General features: G+C 46.2%; 1 protein-coding gene across 1 annotated transcript; it reads right to left on the bottom strand.

Moving 5' to 3' along the window:
- Nucleotides 1–3,568: 3,568 nt before the first annotated feature.
- On the bottom strand, nt 3,569–5,922 carry LOC123162306 (probable polyol transporter 6). Its single transcript, XM_044580102.1, has 2 exons — nt 5,325–5,922; nt 3,569–5,231 (listed from the first exon to the last, which is right to left on the bottom strand). Exons 1-2 carry the CDS (start codon nt 5,446–5,448, stop codon nt 3,811–3,813), a joined length of 1,545 nt encoding a protein of 514 aa, XP_044436037.1. The 5' UTR covers nt 5,449–5,922; the 3' UTR covers nt 3,569–3,810.
- Nucleotides 5,923–18,453: the final 12,531 nt, after the last annotated feature.

Below are 18,453 nucleotides of genomic sequence, written 5' to 3' on the forward strand. Positions count from 1 at the left end.
TTCAACATTCAAAAAAGGTGACAACATATATTTTTTAAAATAAAAAGGAATAAAGTAATAGAAAAATGGAAAACCCAAAAGTACTACTAAAAATCGATATAGAAAAATACAAAAAGGAAAAAGGCGCGTGAAACCTTCCCAAAACTGGCCAAAACCAGGTGTAAGATTCCATGAACCACTATTGGAAGCTTCAGAAAACAGCTCGTATCACACTTATTAGGCCGGTCCACTTCGTCGATTATGTAGGCGAGACAAATGGATCTCTCGATGTCGGCAAGATACAAACTTTGCGGAAAAAACAAATTTCATACCGCTTCTCTACGTGCAACCGTTCTAATAATTGAATAAAAGCGGTCCGCCTTGTAAACTACTCCCTGCCCCATAATGTAAGACATTTTTTGACACAATGTCTTACATGATGGGACGGTGGGGGTAAAAACTAAGACATTGAGGGTTGGATTAAGTTAAGACTCCTCCTTAGAGTAGGAGAAGATGACTAATACACCCATTCTCCTCCTCCATCATCCTCACTCATGCATCATACTCCCTCCGTCCGAAAATACTTGTCGGAGAAATGAATAAAAATAGATGTATTTAGAACTTAAATACGTCTAGATACATCCATCCGTGCGACAGGTATTTCTGGACGGAGGGAGTATGTCAGTAGGCCTCTGGAACCCGTCTCTGACTTATGTTCCTCCTTTTATTGGATATTGTGTTTGTATTCATGCAAATCCCTACATATGTTAGTTCTCCGTTTTGTTAGAACTATAGTCATGCTATTAATCTGGATTGGATTATTTTGGAAAATGGCATTGCTTGTTTTTCCAACGATCCGAAAACCCTGGTCAAATAAGAAGGTGGTCTCATTTAGAGCAAATGTAGAATTTCACTAGAGGTTGACGCGCGCTTTGCCGCGCCGTCGTCAGACATGAGTTAAGCCTTACTTTTTACTTGGCATGATATTTGAGTTAAGATAACTTTTAATTGCACTGATGATTTTCTTTTTTGTTGGCTCCGCTCTTGCTCTATAGAGATAATATCTATCTATGAGGTGAACAAAATTGTTTTGTGGGTGATTGTGATATTCTTATGTATAACACATCAATCAATATATGAATGTCACGTTCGCCTGGGAGTGGATTCAAGCAAATAATGCATGGGCGATCCACTCTCTTACAGGTGGGCCCATCAGCTCCCCAAAGCCCTAATGTACCAGGAGCCAACATTCCTAGAGAATTTAGAACATTAAATTATAAGATATGGCAAGGGGAAGTAAAAAAAGTTAAGCAACAGTATTTGAAAATATATAATGTTCAGATCCGCCATTCAACATTCGGCAAAACTTCTAAACAAATAAAGAAATTGGACCAGCACCGCTCATCAACAAACATGCAAGCCGGCTAGGGAAATGTATAAGACCTATACCATGCAAATTAATGAAACTTACCAACACAATCCAAATTTATACAAACCAAACTCTTCGGCCGAAACCAACAAAAAACATTTCAAAATTTTGGGTTAAACCCAATTGCTCCAACGGAATCAAGCCATCAATTTGAAGTAGACATCAACAAATGAGCTCTTGACGTCAATTATTCCCTTGCAACAAGCAGATGTTGACATAAATTAGAGGAACTCCAAGGGTGCCGACCTAAATTGTTCACGCATGTCAGTTTGCGTCCAAACAGATGAAAATACCGGCCCTACGCGGCGAACCGAACCCAAAAGTTGTCCACTCGCTGCCTGTCTGGACGTATTTGTGGTCCAAATTTGCGTCCGATTTATGTCCACGCTGACACGAGAGTACGAGACGGACGCACCGCGTATCCTTTTGATGTCCGCCTTGGGCTCGCGCGTCGACAACACAACTACTCCACGCAGTCGTAGTCATTGCAACCACCACCTAACCTGAGCCCGCATGGAAACATCTAGAAGCATCCGACGTGCTCGTCCTTCGTAATGCAAGTGTGGGTGTGTGTGGGGGGGGGGGGGGAGGTCATACACTTCTCCTTCCCATCCACATTCGGCCACGCTCGCTCCCCTCGACGCCGACAGTGCAAGCGCTAGCCATGGTTATCTTCAGCAAGAGCAAGGGCAAGGGCAAACCCGACGCCGACGCCAGCTCGTCCCGCATGCAGCCTCCACCGTCGCTGCCCCCGTCAGCCTACACGATAATCCCCGTGCGGCTAGTGGTCGCCGGCCACGGGACCGGCTATACATCAAGGTGCACCAAGCGCGTTGGCACTGGCATTACCGCCAACCACTGTCGTGGCTAGATGTTGACCTCTTACATGGCTAGCACCTTGACCCGCGCATCGCATCCCGATGCTGGCGGTGGCGCGGTTGGTGCAAGCGCACGCGGAGGAGGTGTGCAAGCGCAGCGCCCTCCTGACGCCAGAGCATCGGCGTGACCCTGCCTATGTGCAAGACTGCCCCAACCGGGAAGCTTGGTTCACCATGGAGCATGAGTGGCCCGCCGCGGTAGCATGCTGCTTAAGCTTGGGTTCGTGTCGCTGCCCTCGGAGATGGCATTGGAGGAGGGGGAGGCGGCGGCCCACCAGGCCACATTGGAGGTGGCGCTCCAGTGCGACTTGGAGGAGAGCTAGCGCGAGGACACACGCTGTCGGCGGCGGGGGACCGCGCTTACGCTCCGCTGCTGCCCGAGCCCAAGGCCCTCACGAGAAGGACACACAGGCGCTCACGCTCACGCCCATGCTGCCCACAGAGCCGGAGTCGGAAATGTACGTGTGGGTCGGCATCCTCCGCGAGTGGGTGAGCGTGCCGCCCATCGCGCTGGGCGCCATGTCAGAGCAAGAGGAGGCCTACTTGGAGCACTGGGGACAGCTCCACCTATCTGAGGAGCACGCGGACGGCGAGCGCTGGATGCAAGCCGAGCACGAGGAGGAGGAGCGCCATGCCTGCTGGGCACGGGAGGTGGAGGAAGAGCGCTGGGAGCAGGAGCGGGAGGAGGGCGCACCGCACAACAATGTTCCTAATGGGGCATAGGCTGTAGGAGTCGGCGCGGGTGGTGTGGGAGACTGCATTCCCATGGGCTGGGCCGCCCCCAGCCTTCGTAGACCTTACCGGCGACGACGGTGACGATGGTGACACCTAGGGCAATGTGCTAGGTGGTTGGGAGGCGCGTTTACTTGTTTTTTTATGTTTGATTAATGTTTAAGTGGATTTTTGCCGGCGACTGACCGGCCATTTAATGCTTACTTATGTTTAATTCGAACACGTGTTTTTAAAATTGTTTATTAAATGGATGGTGAAAAAATGCGTCGGGCATTGTTGAACGACGCGGTCGACCCAAACAAAAAAACGAACAATCAAGTCAAGAAAATCAGTTTTACATTCGCTTGTACTAATACATTGCCATGTAGTAATCATTGGCTAGAAAACCAGCTTTGGTGGGGTCCATCATTTGACCAAAGTCCATGATCAACAAGAGGGCTCCATTTCATGGGAGCTTAGTAATTGTAGAGATTTGATTTACAGTGGAGATTATACTATTTAGGACTTGTAGTACTTCCAAATAGGATAGTATAACACAGTTCAAATGCTCTTCTCAAAGTTAACGATCGATTTGGATAAGTCAGGGCAAGACTTAGGACAGCTACTATACATACTGCTAGGTTACAATCATGTTTAAACCCTCCGAAGTGCAGCACTATAAAAGCTAAAATCATACGAGGACAATTCACTTTTCCATCTCCTGAACAGTTCATGTCATACGGGCATAATGCCAACTCTGGCACAGATAGCGTCAAACACTACATAGGACTACTAGTAGCATTCCATCAGCGATCACGGCCGCGCCTTGCTGTCGGGCACCGGCGGCAGCTCCACCGACGACGGCGACGGCGCCTGCTGCCTCTGCCGCGCGCGCCACCCGCGGCTGAACACCTCCTCGATCTCCTCCAGCGCCCTGCCCTGCGTCTCCGGGCAGAAGAAGTAGAAGAAGGCGGCGGCCACCACCGCCAGGCCCGCGAAGAGGAAGAAGGCGCCGCCGATGGTGATCGCCTTGTACAGGGTGACGAAGGTCATGGACACGCCGGCGTTCATTATGCGGTTGATGGCCACGCCGACGCTGGCGCCCTGCGCGCGCAGCCGCAGCGGGTACACCTCCGAGCTGTAGGCCCACGTGATGGGCCCCACGCCGATGGAGAAGGCGGCCACGAAGGTGAACACCGCGGCGATGGCCAGCGCTACCGCCCACGGCGCGCCGTGGTGCGGCGCCGACCGCTCGATGACGGTGAGGCCCAGGCCGAGGCAGGCCATCGACGCGATGATGCCGGCGAGGCTGGAGAGGTAGAGTGGCCGCCGGCCGACGCGGTCCACGAGCAGGATCGCCACCATGATGAACACCGTCTTGGTCACGCCCACGCCGATGGTGGCCGCCAGGATCTGGTTGCGGGTGGCGATGCCGGCCGCCTTGAAGATCCGCGGGCTGTACAGCACCACGGCCTCGATGCCCGTCAGATGCTGGAAGAAGTGTACGCCTAGGGCGGCCACGAGGATGCGACGGACGGCCGGCGTCGGGTGCAGGAACATCTCCTTCATCACGCCCTTGCCGCCGCTGGGAGGCGCGGGCGCGACGTCGCCCTCGACGAACCCGGCGGCGCTCTTGATGTCCGCGAGCCGCACGTCGGCCTCCTCCGTCGTGTTGCAGACTTTCAGGAGAACAACGAGCGCCTCCTCGGCTCGGCCCTGCATGACGAGCCACCGGGGCGACTCCGGCATGGCAAGGACGCCGACGGCGAGCGCGGCACTGGGGAGCGCGCCGAGCCCCAGCATGGTGCGCCAGCCGTAGACCAGCGGCAGCTTGGCGAGGAAGTAGTTGGCCACGTACCCTATGAGGATGCCGAAGCTGATGCAGATCTCGGGGAGCGAGGTGAGCGAGCCGCGGATCTCCGCCGACGCGATCTCGACGGCGTACACCGGCGCGATCATGAGAGCGTAGCCGACGCCGACGCCGGCGACGCAGCGGCCGACCAGGAGCGTGGCGAAGTTGGGCGCGAGGCCCATGAGGACGGACCCGGCGAGGAAGATGCAGGCGGCGAGCGAGATGGTGAGGCGCCGGCCGACCCAGTCGGAGACGCGGCCGGCGGTGAGGGAGCCCACGAGCGCGCAGACGTTGAGGATGCCGGCGAGCACCTGCAGCTGCGTGTCGTTGGTCTTGAGGTCCTCCTTGATGAACAGCATCGCGCCGCTCATCACGCCGCTGTCTGCGTCCACAACGCCACACACCCATTAACACGCTCCATCGTTCACTTCACATGCAGAGTAGAGGGTTGAAGATGATGCTCCCTTGTGCTCACCGTAGCCCATGAGGATGGAGATGATGGAACCGATGATGGAGCAGGCCACCGCGTACTTGTTGGTTCCGTTCTTCCTCCCGCCCCCATCGACGCCATTGCTCCTCTGCTCCTCCTCCTCCCCCATGGCTCCCTTCCCCACCGTGGTCTCCTCCTCCTCACGCCCTCTGTCAGTCAGAGTCAGAGGCAAACATGAACTACTAGCTGGTTAGTTTAATAATCAATCACGAGCCTGTGGCTTATGCGTATCCGCACGCATAAGCACGCCTCTTATAGGCAGCGCCTTCCGCGTGAGCGCCAGTGGGCAGGTCACACCGATTGCAGTTTCAGAGCGCGCATGCGCATGCGCACGCCACTGTATCAGTTTGATGCGCACGCCCAAGAAAAGAGTGAACAAGATGGTCACAGCGATGCGTATCAGCTTGACGCTCGACGTTTGATGTCCCCTTCTTCTTCCATGGAGTGGTGCACATGTGTTTGAGAGGCTGCAGTGGTGATGGTAGGCGGTAGCACACCACCACCACTGTTGACAATGAGATGCAACACTTGCAGATGGAACTGACTGTGCCATATGGAGATGTCAAAATTGTGCACGGTTGACAACTCTCCGTGGGAACTACGTAGTTCAAGAGAGGTTGCAAGAAAGATTACGCCTTCGCTTCTCTGGGACAGCGAGCATTAGTGTGGATGGATACGAGAATCTACATCACCAAGAGGGGCCATGAATCCACGGCATTTGTTCACGAAGATTTGGAGAAATACTAGTGCGTCTTGGGCTCTTGGCTAGGTGCCATGCATACAGCCAACGTACAGCCAACGAGTGTAACAGCTCAGTCGATAGTGAGGTATATCTTGGACGCTTTCGTTGGACGATAGCACAGTGGCTATCCCCAGCACCGAGGTCAAGGTCAAAGTAGGGCACAGTACTCCTACTTGTTTTCGTTTTTGCTCCTTTCTTTATTTTGCATGTGGCATTCAGATGAGAGCGATCGAACGGGACAAGCAAATCGACTGTTTTGTAATACATGTTGGCACCACATGATCAATAGTTAGTGGTACGTGTATAGTTTTGTATTCTGAACATGGGTGTTGGAAAATGGGCCTTAAGATTTTAAATCTTCTATAGGTTTTGTCTTGTGCGTTCCTGGCGCGACAACGGACAACCAGCGGATTTGACTATGATGATTATTGAAGACCGAGAACGGAAGCAACAGCTACGTCAAACATTTTGAAAGATTACGCAACTGCGCAGACTCGTTGTACACTTCTGTCTTGGGGGTGACTCGTAGTATTATTTTCTTGTTTAAAAAAAAAGAAAAGTATTATTTTTATTTTTCTCGAAACTGAAAGATTGAATCATCTGTATTAAGTAGTTTTTTTTGTGTGAATGGTCTGTATTAAATAGTTGAAATCCAGCATTTCTGTACATTATCATCTACTACATTAAACAGTATTTTTTGTGAATGATCTAATTAAATAGTTGAAATCCAGCATTGCTGTACAGTATCATCTATATTTAATAGTTTTTCTTCAAATATCTATATTAAATAGTTGAAATCCAGCATGGCTGTACAGTATCATCTACTACATTAAACAGTATTTTTTGTGAATGATCTATATTAAATAGTTGAAATCCAGCATTGTTGTACAATATCATCTATATTAAATAGTTTTTTCTTCAAATATCTATAGTATTAAATAGTTGAAATCCAGCATGGCTGTACTGTATCATCTATATTAAAAGGTAATGCTAAGCTATCAATTAAATATAGTAAAACCGTAGTTATATTAGGCCTTGTACAATGCTAGATGTTTAGAGAGGTGCTTAGGAAAATAAACCGGATTTTTCTGAAGCATCCGTGCCTATTCCTACAGGAGAGACACTTAGTTAAGCGTCTACCCTCTACAAATAACACCTGTTTAAAAAAAGCCTGATTTATTTCTCCAAGCACCTCTTGTAAGCACCTTGCATTGTACAAGAGCATAAGTACATGTCAAATTGTGCCAAAAAACCTTTTGGGAAGGAGTTGAGGTAAACTCAACTAAATCTTTCTTCGAAACCAAACTTTTGCTCTACAACATCAATCATTGGAATATAATTTCCAACCACTTACACGGACGCAGAGGAAGCTCCTCCAATTGGAGCCATTTGTATTACACTTTAAGATAAAAGATGACGATTTTTTTAAAATTTGCGCACAACTTTGCACTATAATTGCTTCTTTTATACTATGCAAAAAAATATTATATAATAGTGTAACTTTTGCACATGTTTCATAGTATTTATGTGTATACACATTTACACTCATCAAACATCCCAAAATTACATACAAAAGAAAATAAAAATAAAAACCAACTAATAATGGAAATAAAAAATAAAAGGACAAATGCATAAAATAGAAAAACATAATTTAAAACTAGAGGGAGAGGGGGGAGGCCTAGGATGTATAATTAATGGGCTTAAGCCCAGTAGCAAATCATCTCAAAGCAGGAATCAATGGGAAAAAATCGACTGACCCAAAATCATTTTTCAAGCGACTTGCATATGGGAAACGTTTATTTTTGATTGACGAATTTCTCAGCTGGTAAGCCATCTTTGAAAAACTCCTTTCAAACACTCCTTTATGCTTTCCAGAAAATTCTACATTATTTTCGATCAACAATATGTCATTCACATATACTTATCAGAAAGGCTATAGTGCTCCCACTTACTTTCTTGCAAATACAGGCTTCACCGCAAGTCTGTATAAAACTATATGCTTTGATCAACTTATGAAAGCGTATATTCCAACTCCGAGATGCTTGCACCAGTCCATAGATGGATCGCTGGAGCTTGCACATTTTGTTAGCACCTTTAGGATTGACAAAACCTTTGCAACATCCCAAATTGAAAATTTGGAATGTTATACATTAGATCATCATTGCATATCATATTTTATTGCATTTTGGGTTGATCCTAAAAATTCTACGCAACTCAAGGACCCACAGAGAGAGTTGGGGATTTTGTTATTTTCATATTTGAGTTTTCTCAAATTTTGAAAAGAGGATCGTTTGATTTTAATTATTTTTCTCTTCAAGTATTTCATATATGAAAAATAAAGAGATGGGATAAAATTACTTCCCCAAAATAAACAAATATGGAAGGGAAAGTATTAAAATCAAATAAGAATTTTATTCGGAGTTTTATCGCTATTTTATTTGAATTAAGAAAAAAATGCGTTTTTCAAAATTGTATTAGAGGCCTAAATAAATGTTCACTTTGTCCGCTATATTTTTAGAGGACCGGGAAAATTTATTGCAGGATTTTTGGAGTCCGTTTAGTATTTCTTTTAATTGATTTTCTGCGTGTCGAAATATTTTTTTTTAAAACGAACCGACCTAACCCGTCCGTGTCCACCTGGGACACTAGCCCGGCCGGCCCTTTAAAGCCGCGAAGGCACGAGCCGCCGCCACCCCACCCTAAACCCTAGCTGCCCCGCCCTGCCTCGAAATCCACGCTGCCGCTGCCGGATTTGTCGTCGCCACTGTCGCCGCGTCGTCTCGCCGTCAACGCAGTCTCGCGCCGCCGCCGCACCACCCCGCCGCCGCCACGCCGGAGTTGCCTGCCGCCGCCCCGCCGGAGTTTCCCACCGCCGCTGCCGTCATGTTTGCCGAGGTAACTTCCGGTTTATTCGAGAAAACCGTTCGATTTTATTTCGAAAACCTAGAATCATTTTTTTATTAGATCGGTTTTTTTTCCGGTTTAGTTAAATAGCGGATGTTCGTCTGTACGTTCGTTTTAACGAACGGTGTTCACCCGTTAGCCGCAGACAGCAAACGTTCATTCGTTAGCCTGTTCGTCAGTTTTTCTTTTTTCCAGGGTTTTTTCGCGATTATTTTTTATCGCGATTTCTGCCCTGATCTTCGTTTTAGTTTATCTTTTTGCTCGTTTATCAGAATCAGGCGATTCAAGTGCCTAGATCTTCGTCTCGAAGCCCTCTTTCTGTTTAATCAACTTGAATAAGATTTTGGTACTGTAAAATTTGACTTTAGTCCAGATTAGTAAACGGATGTTGTTTCTTTCGTCGTTTGAGTTTCGTTGCTTTGTTTGATTTGATTCTTTTTGCAAACCGGAGTTCTTTAGTTGAACTTTCTGGTTAGATTTCTTACTTAAGTTTTACCCATGCTTCTAGTTTGGTTGCTTATTGTATGCTTTGTTTGTTTGCGATAGAGTACCAGGAGTGCGAAGCGTGCTTCTACGAGTCTCTAGGTTTCACGGATCATCAGCAAGGAAAGTAACACTTTGATCATACCTCTTTACTACCTAGTTTTATTGCATTAGATCAACCCTCAAACAATTGCATAGTTAGGATCTGTTTAACATGTGGGTTTTGGGAAGTAGATGATGAGGTAGAACCTATTTCCCTATTTATTATCAAACCTTTGGGAGTTACTTCTACGTTATGCTTATATTGCTATTCTATGCTTGTAGATGTGGTTTGGGTGAGTGTATCCATGACAGATGTGAGTATTGTTAATTAATAGTTAACTTAAGGTGGCTACTTGAATACACATCTAGGTGGATTGCTTGAGGCACCCTGGACTACCTAGTGGTTGTCAGGGCATTTGGAGAATCCAGTGTTGTCCTAGGATATCCCGGAGTACCCGTGTGACCATCCTACGGTCCGCCACCCAGGCTCAAAGGGATCATAAGATTATTCATGCTAGAAAGTTCTGTGTGCAGCCACAAGCCAATATGGGCTCTGGCATAGTTGAGTAAGTTGCGTGAAGCTCTTGAAGAGGTAGACTAGCAGATGTAGTGGGTTGTAGGTGGTACTGTCTACCCAGAGTAGAGAGTTAATGCTTCACAAAGATGGTGTCTTGAATCTCCGACCATGGATGTGTTCGAGTCTTGTGGGGAAAAGTGCGCAAACCTCTGCAGAGTGTACAACCTGATCATGATTAGCCGTGTCCCCGGTTATGGACATCTTGAGTATCTGGTTCTTAGATTATCATGTTGATCTCATCACTCTAAATATAATTTGATTGGATTTAATGATGATGTTTAATTGGGATTGAGTTGGAGGAACCTTCTCAATGTTTAACAACCACCATGTTAGTTAAATAAAATTCATTCCTTTGTTGTAGGGAAAAATTGGCTTTATGAAAAGCTGTAACCATAGAGCTTTCTACCAGCCAAATATGCATGTAGTGATAGCATTTATTTTGTTCATTACTCTATTTGTTACATTGCCAACATATTCCATGTGCTGACCCGTTTCGGGCTGCAACGTTCATGTTGCAGATTTTTCAGACGACGAGTAAGGTGCCATAGGTCATTGTCTTTCACTCAGTGATGCCGTTGGAGTTGATGGACTCACTTTATCTTCCAAGCCTTCCGCTGTTATCGATTTTAGATGGCCTTAAGCCATATTATTGTAATAAGTTCTCTTTTGAGACATTCGATGTAATAAGTGTGTAATTGCTACTCTATTATAAATCCTCGAGTACTATGCGTGTCAGCATTACCAATCCAGGGATGACACTGATGCACAGAGATCAGACTGTTTGAGGTTTGGTCGCTACAAGATGGTATCAGAGCCCACACTGACTGTAGGACACGACCACTAAGCTAAAACCCTAGATCACTACTCTCTTCTCATTTCTGACTCCTCTCCCTTTTCTACTCTATAGTTGGCGGATGCAAGGAACAAGTTTACGCAACCGGATGAAGATACACCTTTTGGTCGACACTTGAAGGAAGTCACTAGATACCTGAACATCAGAATACCAAGCTTCACCGGGACCTACATCGCCACTTTACCAGAAGAGGAGTGTTGGATGATTCAAGTTCAAGTTCCAGGAAGGACGTTCATGCCAGTCACTGAGCCCATAGAGTTTTCCTTTGATGCACCAACCTAGAGTCTAGGAAAGAGCATGGCAGCCCACATCACCATGGGACGCATTGGAGAAGTTTACCACAAGGATCTCAAGGATACTATCTACCAGATCTGTGGGCGCCGAGATGAGTAATGAGAGATGATCAGCACCAGGAGGGACAGGTCTATTGCAGCTTTCATCGAGGAGTTAAACCAGCACATTCATCGCCAGGAGAACCAGATGTGCGCAACCATGATAGATTTGAAGAAGGCAATGACCAGGATCACGGAGATGGAGGGAGAACTCAAGTCTACACGCGATGAATATGAGGAGTAAATGACGATACTCATGGAGAAGAATGGCGATTTGACGAGGAAGCTAGGAGTATTCATGGGAGACCCCGCGCCAGGAGGAGAAGACGACGATTCCACTTGTCCGGAGAACTACATCATCATCGACGACACCGACTCAAACCCCGATGATAGTGATGATGACTATGTTGATGAAGCTGGAGCAGATATCATGGAGTCTTCCACTGATTAAAACTACTAGTTGACCACCATACCAGTAGTAGTATTCCCCCATGTATATACTATAGTCTGAGCACTTCTTGTAACGATAGTTAGACCGATGTATGCCCTTGTTTGAATTGATTGAAGTGATATGACTGTGTTTGTCTCATGTGCATATGGGTAGTGTTTTCCCTCTAGACCTCATTCTATTCTATTTTCTCATCTTTTCTAAACCCATCAGATGCCTCCGAGACGCGACAATGGATTTGTTTTCCCACCGGAGCTCACTCAGTTGATCCAGTAGCAGAATACCCTGATGAAGCTACTAGTCCAGAACCAGAATCAGGGGAACAACAACAACAACAACAACAACAACAACAACAACCCACCACCACCACCTGTTGATCACTTAGCCCGTTTTCTAAGGCTGAATCCACCAGTGTTCTCTAGTAGCACCGAGCCAATAGTTGCAGATGATTGGCTCCGCAAGATTGGAAGGGAGTTGACCACTTCAGGATGCACATATGCGGAGAGAGCGCATTTTGCCGCACGTCAGCTTGATGGACCCGCAACATCTTGGTGGGAGAATTTCACAACCACTTACCCCATCGACACTCCCACATGGGACCAGTTTCAGCAGGCTTTTCACACTACCCATGTTTCAGCAGGAGCAATGGCCATGAAGAAGCGCGAGTTTCTCAACTTGCGCCAAGGAGGACGCACAGTGGTCCAGTATGTGGATGATTTTAGTAAGTTAGCATGTTATGCCCCAGATGACGTCGCTACAGATGCAGCTAAGCAGGAGAAGTTTCTGGAAGGACTGAATGATGAGCTGAGCATGCAGTTGATGGTGGCAACCTTTAACAACTACCAGGAGTTGGTAGATAGAGCTCTCATGATTGAAGGGAAGCAGCAGAAGATAGACAACCGCAAGAGGAAGTATGGACAAGGGAAGTACAATTCTGGAGCTCAGCAGAGACCCCGTTTTACCCCGAACTCGGGAGACCACCTTCACCATAACCATGGAGTCCATAAATTCCAATTGAGGGAGTTCTCATAACCATATTGGCCCCAAGAATGGGAATGGGAATGGAGGAAGTAACGGTCAGAACCGTTCCAACCTAGCAACGCCCGCCAAGAAGGATCTAAGTCATATTACTTGTTTCAAGTGCGGGAAGAATGGACATTACGCCACGGAGTATTCTGAAGCAAAGAATGGAAATGGCAATGGAAGCTCTGGGAAGAAGCCCAACCCTTTCAACAGGGGACAAGTGAACCACGTTAGCATGGAGGAGGTTAAAGCGCAACCCGATGCAGTAATAGGTAAGTTTTTGGTTAAGTCATTTACTGCAATCGTTCTTTTTGATACTGGTGCATCGCATTCATACATATCAAGGGGATTTGTGGATAAGTTTAACCTACCAACCCAAGCCCTTAGGTCACCCATGTTAGTAACCTTGCCAGGAGCAGAGTATATGGCTAGCCTATAGTGTGATCGGTTACCATTAAGGATTGGTAACTACGTGTTCCCCTCAGACCTAATAGTATTGGAGTCACAAGGACTGGATGTGATATTAGGCAAGAATGGTTATCGAAGTATGGAGGGAACATTGACTGCGCCAGTAAGTCGATTTTGCTCACCACCCCAGAAGGAAGAAGGATCAAGTATGTATCCTGGCATGTGCCGAAGAGGACTCAAGTGAATTCCTTATCAGGAGTTGTACAGGAGGAAGTACCAGTGGTGAAGGATTTCCCTGATGTATTTCTAGAAGAGTTGTCAGGCATGCCACCAGATAGAGGCATTGAGTTTTTGATTGAGCTTTTGCCAGGCACAGGGCCAATATCTAAGAGACCGTATCGGATGCCCGCAAAGGATTTGGAGGAAATTAAGAAGCAGATTAAGGAGTTACTGGATAAAGGCTATATTCTCCCAAGTTCGTCACCTTGGGGATCACCAGTGCTTCTAGTGGAGAAGAAAGATGGATCGTTGAGGATGGTTGTTGATTATCGTGGGTTGAATGAAATGACAATCAAGAACAAGTACCCACTATCGATGATCAATGATTTGTTTGACTAGTTGCAAGGATCTAAAGTATTTTCCAAGATCAATCAGCGATCAGGATACCACCAGTTGAAGATTCGAGAGCAGGATATACCTAAGACAGCTTTTACCGCAAGGTACGGGCTATATGAGTATACCATTATGTCATTTGGTTTGACTAACGCACCTGCCTATTTCATGAACATGATGAACAAGGTGTTTATGGAGTTTTTGGATAAGTTCATCGTGGTGTTCATCGATGACATATTAGTCTACTCGAAGAATGAAGAGGAGCATAAGGAGCATTTGTGTTTGGTACTTGGGAAGCTCAGAGAACATCAGTTCTATGCCAAGTTCAGCAAGTGTGAGTTTTGGTTGATGGAAGTTGGATTCCTCGGACATGTTATATCCGGAGAAGGAATAGCAGTAGACCCCACCAAGGTTGTCACAGTGACAAATTGGGAAGCACCCACGTCAGTTGGAGAGATCCGGAGTTTTCTTGGACTCGTAGGATACTACAGGAGGTTCATTGAGAATTTCTCGAAGATTGCAAAGCCCATGACGGAGTTGTTGAAGAAGGACACCAAGTTCAAATGGACTGAAGAATGTGAGGCCAGTTTTTAGGAATTGAAGAAACGTTTGGTTACAACTCCAGTGTTGACTCTTCCAGATTAACGCAAGGATTATCAAGTGTATTGCAACGCTTCTCGTCGAGGACTTGGAGCAGTGCTTATGCAGGAGGGAAGAGTTGTTTCATATGCCTCACGACAGCTTAAACCCCATGAGTTGAATTATGCTACACACGATTTGGAGTTAGCAGCCGTAGTGCATGCGTTGAAGACATGGAGACATTTTCTCATCGGAAACCATTGTGAGGTGTACACAGACCACAAGAGTTTGAAGTATATCTTCATGCAGAAGGAGTTAAATCTCAGGCAGAGGAGATGGTTGGACCTCATCAAGGATTATGATATGAGGTTGCATTATCATCCCGGAAAGGCTAACGTAGTAGCCAATGCGTTGAGCCGCAAGAGTCATGTCAATACACTCATGACCAGAGAATTACCCAAGGAGTTAGCAAAGGAACTTCGTGAGCTATGTTTGGAGATAGTTCCGAGAGGCTATGTAGTAGCATTGGAAATTCAGTCTACTTTGATGGATAAGATCAGAGAAGCTCAGAAGACGGACAAGGAGATTGTCGAGATAAAGGAAAGGATGAGCAAAGGAAAGGCTAAAGGATTTCGTGAGGATGAGCATGATACGTTATGGTTTGAGGACCGCGTATATGTGCCTAATGACCTGGAGATCAGGAAGTTGATTCTGCAGGAGGCCCATGATTCGCCGTATTCGTTTCACCCAGGAAATACCAAGATGTATCTGGATTTAAAGGACAGTTTCTGGTGGACCGGAATGAAGAAGGATATTGCAGAGTATGTAGCAATTTGTGATGTATGTCAGAGAGTGAAGGCAGAGCATCAGAAGCCAGTAGGATTGCTACAGCCATTGCCGATACCCGAATGGAAGTGGGATAATCTAGGCATGGATTTTATCACGGGATTGCCCAGGACTCATTCAGGCTATGACTTGATATGGGTTGTAGTCGATCGGTTCACGAAGGTAGCTCATTTCATCCCAGTGAAGACCACTTACACCAGTGCTAAGTTGGCAAAGATATACATGACCAGGATCGTATGTCCGCATGGAGTTCCGAGGACCATTGTATCAGATAGAGGAACCCAGTTTACCTCAAAGCTCTGGAATCAGTTGCATGAGACTTTGGGTACCAGGCTAGAGATCAGTACAGCCTTTCATCCACAGACAGATGGACAGACCGAGAGAGTCAATCAGATTCTGGAGGACATGTTGAGAGCTTGTGTGCTAGATTATGGATCTAGTTGGGACGACAATTTGCCATATGCAGAGTTCTCTTACAATAACAGTTATCAAGCCAGTTTGAAGATGGCCCCTTTTGAAGCTTTGTACGGAAGGAGGTGCAAGACATCGTTGTTGTGGGATGTAGTTGGAGATCGTCAGTTGTTTGGACCAGATTTGATTAAAGAGTCTGAAGAGAAGGTTAAGCTGATTCACGATAGACTCAAGGTAGCCTAGTCCAGGCAGAAGAGCTATGCGGATTCTAAATGCAAGGAGATAGTTTACGAAGTTGGAGACAGAGTGTATCTTCGTGTGTCCCCACTTCGAGGAGTTAAGCGTTTTGGAGTTAAGGGAAAGTTAGCACCATGTTTTGTGGGACCATACTAAGTTTTGGAACGTATGAGAGAAGTTGCTTACAAGTTGGAGTTGCCCAAAGGATTGTCAGGAGTTCATGATGTGTTCCAGGTTTCCCAGTTGAAGAAGTGCCATACAGAGATGGCCGATATCCCTCTGAGAGATACAATGCCATTGGAAGCGATTTAGTTGGATAGCGATTTGACCTATGAGGAGAAACCAGTGAAGATTCTCGAGTTTCCTAGCCGAGTCACACGCAACAAGGTTATCAAGTTCTGTAAAGTTTAGTGGAGCCACCATGCCGAGGATGAAACCACCTGGGAACGAGAAGAAGACCTACGGAAGGACCACCCTCACCTATTTTCTAGCCAACCCGAATCTCGAGGGCGAGATTCATCTTAAGGGGGGTAGATTTGTAACATCCCAAATTTTCAATTTGGAATGTTATACATTAGATCATCATTGCATATCATATTTTATTGCATTTTGGGTTGATCCTAGAAATTCTACGCAACTCAAGGACCCACGAAGAGAGTTGGGGATTTCGTTATTTTCATATTTTAGTTTTCTCAAATTTTGAAAAGAGGATCGTTTGATTTTAATTATTTTTCTCTTCGAATATTTCATATATGAAAAATAAAGAGAGGGGATAAAATGACTTCCCCAAAATAAAGAAATATTGAAGGGAAAATATTAAAATCAAATAAGAATTTTATTTAGAGTTTTATCGCAATTTTTTTGAATTAGGAAAAATGCGTCTTTCAAAATTGCATTAGAGGACCAAATAAATGTTCACTTTGTCCTCTATATTTTTAGAGCACGGGGAAACTTTATTTCAGGATTTTTGGAGTCCGTTTAGTATTTCTTTTAATTGATTTTCTGCGTGTCGGAATATTTTAAGAAAAAAAGAACCGACCTAACCGGGCCGTGTCCGTGTGGGACACTAGCCCGGCCGGCCCTTTAAAGGCGTGAAGGCCCGAGCCGCCGCCACCCCACCCGAAACCCTAGCCGCCCCGCCCGCCTTGAAATCTGCGCCGCCGCCATCGGATTCGTCGCTGCCGCCGCCGCGTCGTCTCGCCGTCGCCGCAGTCCCGCGCCGCCGTCGACCCCGCCGCCGCCACACCACCCCGCCGCTGACCCCGCCGCCGCCGCCGGAGCCGCCCCGCCAGAGTTGCCCGCCGCCGCCCTGCCAGAGTTTCCTGCCACCGCCTCCGTCATGTTTGCCGAGGTAGCCGCCGGTTTATTCGAGAAAACTGTTCGGTTTTATTTCAAAAACCTAGCTCCTTTTTTATTAGATCGATTATATTTTTTTCCGGTTTAGTTAAATAGTGGATGTTCGTCCATACGTTCTTTTTAACGAACGGTGTTCACCCGTTAGTCGCAGACAGTGAACGTTCGCTCGTTAGCCTGTTTGTCAGTTTTTCTTTTTTCAGGGTTTTTTCGCGATTATTTTCGGTCGTGATTTCTGCCCTGATCTTCATTTTAGTTTATCTTTTCGCTCGTTTATCGGAATCAGGCGATTCAAGCACCTAGATCTTCGTCTCTAAGCCCTCTTTCTGTTTAATCAACTTGAACAAGATTTTGGTACTGTAAAATTTGACTTTAGTCCAGATTAGTACACGGATCTTGTTTCTTTCGCCGTTTGAGTTTTGTTGCTTCGTTTGATTTAATTCTTTTTGCAAACTGGAGTTCTTCAGTTGAACTTTTTGGTTAGATTTCTTATTTGAGTTTTACCCGTGCTTCTAGTTTGAGTGCTTATTGTATGCTTTGTTTGTTTGCGATAGAGTACCCGGAGTGTGAAGCGTGCTACTACGAGTCTCTAGGTTTCACGGATCATCAGCAAGGCAAGTAACACTTTGATCATACCTCTTTACTGCACAGTTTTATTGCATTAGATCAACCCTTAAACAATTGCATGGTTAGGATCTGTTTAACATGTGGGTTTTGGGAAGTAGATGATGAGTTAGAACCTATTGCCCTGTTTATTATCAAACCTTTGGGAGTTACTTCTACATTATGCTTATATTGCTATGCTATGCTCGTAGATGTGGTTTGGGTGAGTGTATCCATGACAGATGTGAGTATTGTTAATTAATGGTTAACTTAAGGTAGCTACTTGAATACACATCTGGGTGGATTGCTTGAGGCACCCTGGAGTACCCAGTGGTTGTTAGGGCACCTGGAGAATCCAGTGTTGTCCTAGGACCTCCCGAAGTACCCATGTGATCATCCTACGGTCCGCCACCTAGGCTCAAAGGGATCATAAGATTATTCATGCTAGAAACTTCCGTGTGCAGCCACAAGCCAATATGGGCTCTGGCATAGTTGAGTAAGTTGCGTGAAGCTCTTGAAGAGGTAGACTAGCAGATGTAGTGGGTTGTAGGTTGTATTGTCTACCCAGAGTAGAGAGTTAATGCTTCAGAAAGACTGTGTCTCGAATCTCCGACCATGGATGTGTTCGAGTCTTGTGGGGAAAAGTGCGCAAACCTCTGCA

The sequence above is a fragment of the Triticum aestivum genome, chromosome 7B (assembly GCF_018294505.1).
Source record: "Triticum aestivum cultivar Chinese Spring chromosome 7B, IWGSC CS RefSeq v2.1, whole genome shotgun sequence".
Classification (NCBI taxonomy): Eukaryota; Viridiplantae; Streptophyta; class Magnoliopsida; order Poales; family Poaceae; genus Triticum; species Triticum aestivum.

Bases quoted from the DNA above. Each gene is read 5' to 3' on its own strand.
- LOC123162306 (XM_044580102.1), bottom strand. From the start codon at position 5,448: ATGGGGGAGGAGGAGGAGCAGAGGAGCAATGGCGTCGATGGGGGCGGG. The intron at 5,232-5,324 runs GTGAGCACAAGG...TTGTGGACGCAG, and splicing joins CTCCATCCTCATGGGCTACG to ACAGCGGCGTGATGAGCGGC.